This window comes from Miniopterus schreibersii (genome assembly GCF_964146895.1).
Source record: "Miniopterus schreibersii genome assembly, chromosome: 2".
NCBI classification, from domain to species: domain Eukaryota; kingdom Metazoa; phylum Chordata; class Mammalia; order Chiroptera; family Miniopteridae; genus Miniopterus; species Miniopterus schreibersii.
In genome coordinates, this window is record NC_138102.1 from 25793068 (window position 1) to 25800196 (window position 7129).

The window sequence follows — 7129 nt, forward strand, 5'->3', positions numbered from 1 at the left end:
TAGTGATTACAAATATTTACAAAGGTCTGTGCATTTAAAATATTCTCCTCCTCAAATTACAGAAGGAAAATTACTACGGGTGTTGTGTGTGTTTAAGACTTTGTCATCATCATACTTTGAATCTCCTTTTTTACCAGACAAGAACAAAATAACAAATAAACAATAGGCAGCCTGCAGCAGACGCACTGTAATTATTTCTCCTCCTAGGTAGGCCTCCTAAAGTGTCTGCATGGAATAGAAGATGCCCTGACAGGCAGATGAGAGACCTTGACAGGGAGATACTAGACCTCACTTTGAGGAAACTGATCAACATCAAAACATAAGAGGTTCTCCTGAAAACTTCCTTTAAAAAAAAAAAATTGGTGAGAATTGTTACTTTCACATAAGAGTCTCTGACAAAGTATATACCACACCACCTCAGCAAAAACTTAAGACTTTATTTTGAAACACCAGAGCAAATGCACTTTCTGACTATCAGAGATCAGGATAATGTGAGTGGTCAGTAATCTCACAATGGCATCACTTACTGTTTCTGTCCCATTTGCTTCCATAAGATCTGAGCAGCTCACTCTGTAGAGATGTACTTTGACACCTGGTACTTCTCTGTGAGTGACCTGCCTGTACACATGCCCTCCATAAACTGATCAACTGATCCCCACAAAGGCCCTCCTGAGATATTCCCTCGAATGTGTGATCCACTTTGGGGTAAGCATCCCCAGACCTCAGGGTCTCCAGCCACGCACATGGACATCCAGGGCATCTGGAAACACTATTTATGATATCAATGGTGACCATGATGAAACATATCACTGGGTAACAGGTATGGCAAAGTCACTGTACTAGGAAAGTTGATGAGCAAGTGCTACCAGACAATCAGATCTCCAGGAAAAGAGGAATAATAAGCCCTAGCTCTAAGATATAAATTTTTATTAAATTAAAAACCTCTGAGAATTTAGGTACTGGTGAGATTCTTACTTCTGGTAAAGATGAAGTAAAGAAACTAGACTAACTCTTCTGCCTGAAATAACCAAAAAATAAAACAAAAAACCCGCACAAAATATATGAAACATGTTTTCAAAGTGGTGAACATTGGGCTCTGAAAGGAAGTGATCTCTGGAAGACAGGAAACAAACCAGCCCAACTGCTTTGGCTTCCTGCATCCAGAGTTTCCAGGCTGCAGACCAGGTGACACTGGAGCCTGCAAGATGAAGCTCAGAGGAGACAGAAGCAGCCAGAGTGGAGCTTGAACATGTGCAAGGAGACCTCAAAGGTCCCCCTAGAGTATTTAGTGAGCAATGACAAGCACAAATGTGTGAGGAAACTACTGAGGCCAGGGGAAAAAAACCCACCAAAAAAGTTTAGACCATAGTATCTGGTGCTCACACAGGACCTGGAATAGCACCTTCCCACTAGCCAGATTAGAAAAACATAGGACACTAGGTATATTCAGGAAGGTTTTGCTTCAGTAGTAGGGGCAATTAGCCCTGGACAAAACACTGCTCTAGTCTTGCCTAACAAATCTTAAGAGCAAGACTTTAAAAGATCAAACTGTTTCCAAATAATTTAACTAGGTCTGGGACAAAGCTCAAGAACATGTATAGGAATACAAAAATATGAGTCAAAATTCACAATGTCTGATACCCAATAAAAGATGGTCAGACATGCAAAGAAGGAAAATACAACCCTTAATGAGGAGAAAATCAGTCCATCAAAAGCAACCAGAACTGATAGAGATGATAGAATTGGTGGGCAAGGACTATAAAACAGCTATTATATGTCCAAAAGTTAAGTAGAGACAGAGAAAATATAACAGAGATTCAAAATGAACATCTAAAGAGGAAAACAACTCATGAGATGAAAATTACACTAGGTGGTATTAATGGCAGATTAGATACTGCAGAAGCTTAGTGAACATGAAGAAATGGATAATCTGAATAGTTCTATATCTATTAAAGAAATTTGTAAAGTCTTTCCACAAAGAAAGCCAAGATGGCTTCATTGGGAAATTCTCTCAAACATTTAAGGAAGAAATAATACCAATTCTATAAAATTCTTCTGGAAAATGAAAAGGAGGGACTATTTATCAGGCCAGCATTACTCTGACACCAAAACCAGACAAAGACATTACAAGAATAGAAACAACACACCAATATCCTTTGTTATCACAGATGCAAAAATTACCAAAACATTAGCAAATGCATGAAAAAGATAATACCTTGTGACCAAGTGGGATTTATCCCAGGAACACAAGATTGGTTTAATATTTGAAAAATCAATAATGTAATAAACTAAAAACAAAAATTATACGATCACCTCAATAGTCGCAGAATGTCAATATCCAACATGTATTTCTGATAAAAATGCTGAGCAAAACAGGACTAGAAAGAAATTTCTTCAACCTGATAATGGCTGTTTTAAAAAAAAATATATCTTTATTGATTTCAGAGAGAGGGAGGGAGGGAGAGAGAAACATCAATGATGAGAGAGAGTCACTGATCGGCTGCTGCCTGCGTAGCCCGACTGGGGATTGAGCCCACAACCCGGGCACGTGCCCTGACCGGGAATAGAACCGTGATCTCCTGGATCTTAGGTTGATGCTCAACCGCTGAGCCACGCCTGGCCAGGCATGGCTATTTTTAAAAACCCACAGCTAACATACTCAATGATGTAAGACTGAATGCTTTCCTCCTAAGATCAAGAACAAGACAGGGATGGCTGCTTTTTCCAATTCTCTTAACCATACTGGAGGTTCTAAATGGTGCAGTGAGGAAAGAAAGGAAATAAAAGGCATGTAGATCAGGAAGAAGTAAAACTACCTCTATTTACAGATAACATGATTGCCTATGTAAAAAATCTGATGGGATCTACAAAAAGCTACTAGACATAAGTGAGGTTAGCAAGATAGCAGTATACAAGACCAATATATAAAAATCATTTGTATTTCTACATACTAGCAAGAACCAGAAATTGAAATCATGTCACCATTTATAATATATCAAATACATAAAATAAGGGATAAATTTCACAAAAGATGTACAAGACCTGTACACTGGACCTAGAAAACATTACTGAGAGAAATTAAGGAAGACCTAAATAAACAGAGAACTGTCCCTTGTGACCAATCAGCAGACTCCATATTGTCAAGACATCAGAATCAATTCTCCCCATACTTATCTATAAGTTAACATCTTCACAATCAAAATTCTAGAAGACTTTTTTTGGTAGAAATTGAAGAAAAGATTCTAAAATTCATATGGAAATACAAGAGACCTGGAATAGCCAAAACAACTGGAAAAAGGATGAAGTTGGAGGGCCAGCCCCAACGTTGAGACTCATTACACCCACACATATTTGGACAATGACGTCTGACAAAGGAGCAGACAGTTCAATGGGGGAAAGGATAGACTCTTCAACAAATGGCACCAGAGCAAATGGACATCTACAGGGAAGACACTGAACTTAGATTTATACCTCACAACATATACAAAAACTCACCCAAAAGAGATTATAGACCTAAATGTAAAACCTAAAATCCTAAAATGTCTAGAAGGAAATACAAAAGAAAAGCTTTCTGATCTTAGATTAAGCAAAGACTTCTCAGGTAAATACTAAAAGCACAATCCATAAAAGACCAAACTGATACAAAGACTTCTTCAAAATTTAAAACTTGTTTTCTGAAAGACATAATTGAAAAAAATCAAAGGACAAGCTATGGGGGAGGTAGTAAAGGGTGTCAAACATATAGTAACAGGAGGATATTTGATTTTGAGTGGTAAACATGACAATGCAAAGTACAGATGATGCATTATAGAATTGTACAAAAAAAAGAAAAAAAGACAAGCTGCAGACTGGGAGAAAATACTATTTGCAAGGCAAATATCTGGGTATAGGACTTGTACCCAGAATACAAAATAAACTCAAACAGAATATGTAACAAATTCATACAAAATAGCCCCATAAAATATGAGCAAAAGATTTGAACATACACTTCATTAAAGAACGTATGTGGAATGGGAATGGGCACCTAGAAAGATGCTTAGTATCATTAGAGAAATACAAATTTAAACCACTATGAAATTCTTCTACATACCCACTAGAATGCTAAAACTGAAAAGACTGACAATACCAAATGTTGGCAAGGACGTGGAACAACTTGAACTCTCATACACTACTGGTAGATGTGCAAAATGGTGTGTCCATTTTGAAAAACAGGAAATGTCTTATAAAATTAAATATATACTTTCCATATAAATCTGAGAACATACATCTAAATATCTACCCAAGAGGAATGAGAATTTATGTCCGCACAAAAACTTATTTGTTAATGTTCACAACAGTTTTTTTCATAACAACCAAAAACTGGAAACCCAAATGACCATTAGCTGGTGAAAGGGTAATCAACTGTGGTACCCCTACCATGCAGCAACAAAGAAACAATTTACTGCCACACAATATCCATGAATTTCACAAGCATTATCCTAAGTGCAAGAAGCCAGGTATAAAAGATTGCAAAATTCATGGTTCCATTTAGATGAGATTCTAGAAATGGCAAAATATACTGACAGAAAGCAAATCAGTGATTGCCAAGGACTGGGAGTCAGGGGAGAGGACTGAATGCAAAGGGGCCTCAGGAAACTTTGTGGAGTGATAGAAATACTCTATACTGTGATTATGGTGGTAGTTATACAATTTGTATACATTTGTTAATGTACTATTGAAATACATAGTATATGAAACTATACCTTAATAAAGTTAACTAAAACATATAATAATCTCACACAAACTTAACACAAAGAAGGGACATGTCCATCAAACTGTCAAGAGTAGTCTTCCTTGGGTGGTGGGAACATTGGTAGTTTTAATTTTCTTCTTTGCACTTTTTTGTGGTTTCCAGAATTTTTATAATGTAATCAGTTGTGTAAAGTTTTTTAAATTCATGTCTCTTAATAGGAATTGTGATATCATATTGCTACCTAAAATGTAAATATTAGACCAGTTAACAAATATTATTCTTTAAAATCAAGATACAGTATCAGAAAAACTAGCCTACTTGTAAATAGAATATCCAAATAGTACAATGTACTTTTGACCATTGTTTCTTATGTTAGAAATAGAACATCATTAAAGTGTAACAAAATTTATTTGCATGTTTTAATCTCAACAAGTAATCACAAAACACAATGAAGCAGGGGGAATATCTATTAACAAGTGAAAGTGTAACAATAGTTTTCTGTATAACATAATAGAATTATAACAATAATTTGCTGTATATTTGGAAAATGTTAAGTCATGTCACTCTTAGAAACACATCTCCTACAATGGAATAACTTTAAATATCTTTCTAGGAGCTTAAGCCTGAAAACAAAAATCCCACAACCACCAAAAAACAAAATTTGGGACATGCTGTCATAGGACTCCTCCTTTTCTGGTTGGAGGTAAATATTGCATTTTTATTATTTCCTTCATTATTGTCTCAGAAACAATACTGAGGACCATACAATCCATGTTTGTATCACATTTCATTGGAGTTGGATAACTGTGTTTGTTTAGACAACTATGAAAACAACTGGGTGAGAGACAAGATGCTGGCCTCCTCATGTCTCACAGTTCTCCTTGTCTAAAGAAAATTCCATGAGGACTCTAACAAGCTCTACTTTTTGTCATAAGTGGAGCCTTACCTGGTAGAGCTCTTCCAGGTTGTATCTGATGGAGGTACTACTCTGTATGGCTTTCACTGCCTCATGAAGCTTCTGCCAGGTGTCCTGAGTGTAGTTATCAGGCAATTTAGGTCTGTCTGTAAATCCAGATAAGAGTCAGTGGTGAATGGAATCCATGCTAACAGTCATACATCTTTCAAAAAATGGTCTACAAAAAAGTACTTTAATAGACGCATAGGAGCACAGAAATTATATTTTTCCCATACAAAGTATTGTATTTATATAAGTTTGTTATATTACAGACTATGCAACCGTGATATCTTTGTTTTGCTCAATACATTTCGTATTAATACTTAGGATAAATACACAGAAAATACGAGGTGGGAAAAAGTAGGCTTACAGTTGTGAATACATGAACAGTTTATTCTTGTATGACTATTCATCCATTATTGTATTGTTTATTTGTATTACAGTTGTAAACCTACTTTTGCCGACCCACGTACACAAATCTTCCTTTTACTTAAGTTGACTTTATAAACATATGGACGAGTAATAGTTAAACTCTATACACCACCATTTAAAGTTGACTTAAATTATTCAACATTGGAAAGTGAAGAATAAGCTTATAATTGCGATATCTGCACCAAAGATGCTTGCTTTGAGATAGTAACATGATAGAGCCCGTGAAAAGTGAAGGAAGTAATAAAAATTACATCACGACGAGCTTCAGTAGCTGCTACTTATTCTTGCTCGGCCGTGCGAATTGAGATACCTGAATTATTTGGCCTAATTTACTCCAATTAGAAAGCTGCCACCAGTAAGCTCAACCCACAGCCCTCACAGCAGGTTAAGCCGGCAGTTGGAAAGGCCCGCGCCTTCACGGGGGGGAGGGGGGGACACCCGGGGACACTCACCCCACTCCGAGAGGCCCGGGGCCAGGCCCAATGACCGCCAACTGGGAGGAGACTTCGGAACAGCTAGGGGTCCACAGGACGGTACCCCCCTCCCCCGCTTCCCCACGTCGCCGCCACCGGAGCTTTAACGCCACTCGGCCCAACGACTCCATGCTCCTGGAGCCGGCCCCCCCACTCCATTCCGGGCCGCCCCACCGGTGCCCTCCCCGACCCCCAGAAGTCCTTCCTCTCTTGGCCACCCCCTACCTCCCCGGGCCCACAAGGTTCCCACTCCTTAGGCCGCCCGGGAACCCACCTCGGAAATTCTTGATCACTAGTTTCTTGGAGCCGCCGCCGCCCCCTGGCTTGGAGGTGACGGCGGCCGCGGCGAGGGACGCGGGCTTGGTGAGGCCATTGGTGTGCCCCACGAGCGCCGAGAAGTTGCCCTTCCTGGGGGTCTCGTCGGCCATGGCTGCGGCCGGGAAGCAGTGGGCGCCCCGCCCCGTCCGGCCGCCTTCTCCGCCTCCTCCCGGAGCCGTGCGGCCGGGCCGCCCTCCTCAGCTCCCTTCAGCAACTCCC

At 39.3% G+C, this 7129-nt stretch overlaps 1 protein-coding gene across 1 annotated transcript in view; it reads right to left on the bottom strand.

The window, feature by feature from the left end:
• CUL4A (cullin 4A) overlaps positions 1–7106 on the bottom strand; it is a 53933-nt gene extending 46827 nt beyond the window's left edge. The window contains exons 1-2 of the mRNA XM_081129856.1: positions 6867–7106; positions 5679–5794 (exon numbers count right to left, since the gene is read on the bottom strand). Of these exons, the coding sequence (XP_080985982.1) occupies positions 5679–5794; positions 6867–7020 (270 nt within the window). The 5' untranslated portion in view covers positions 7021–7106. The remainder of the gene's footprint in view (positions 1–5678; positions 5795–6866) is intronic.
• Between the last annotated feature and the right edge of the window lie 23 nt (positions 7107–7129).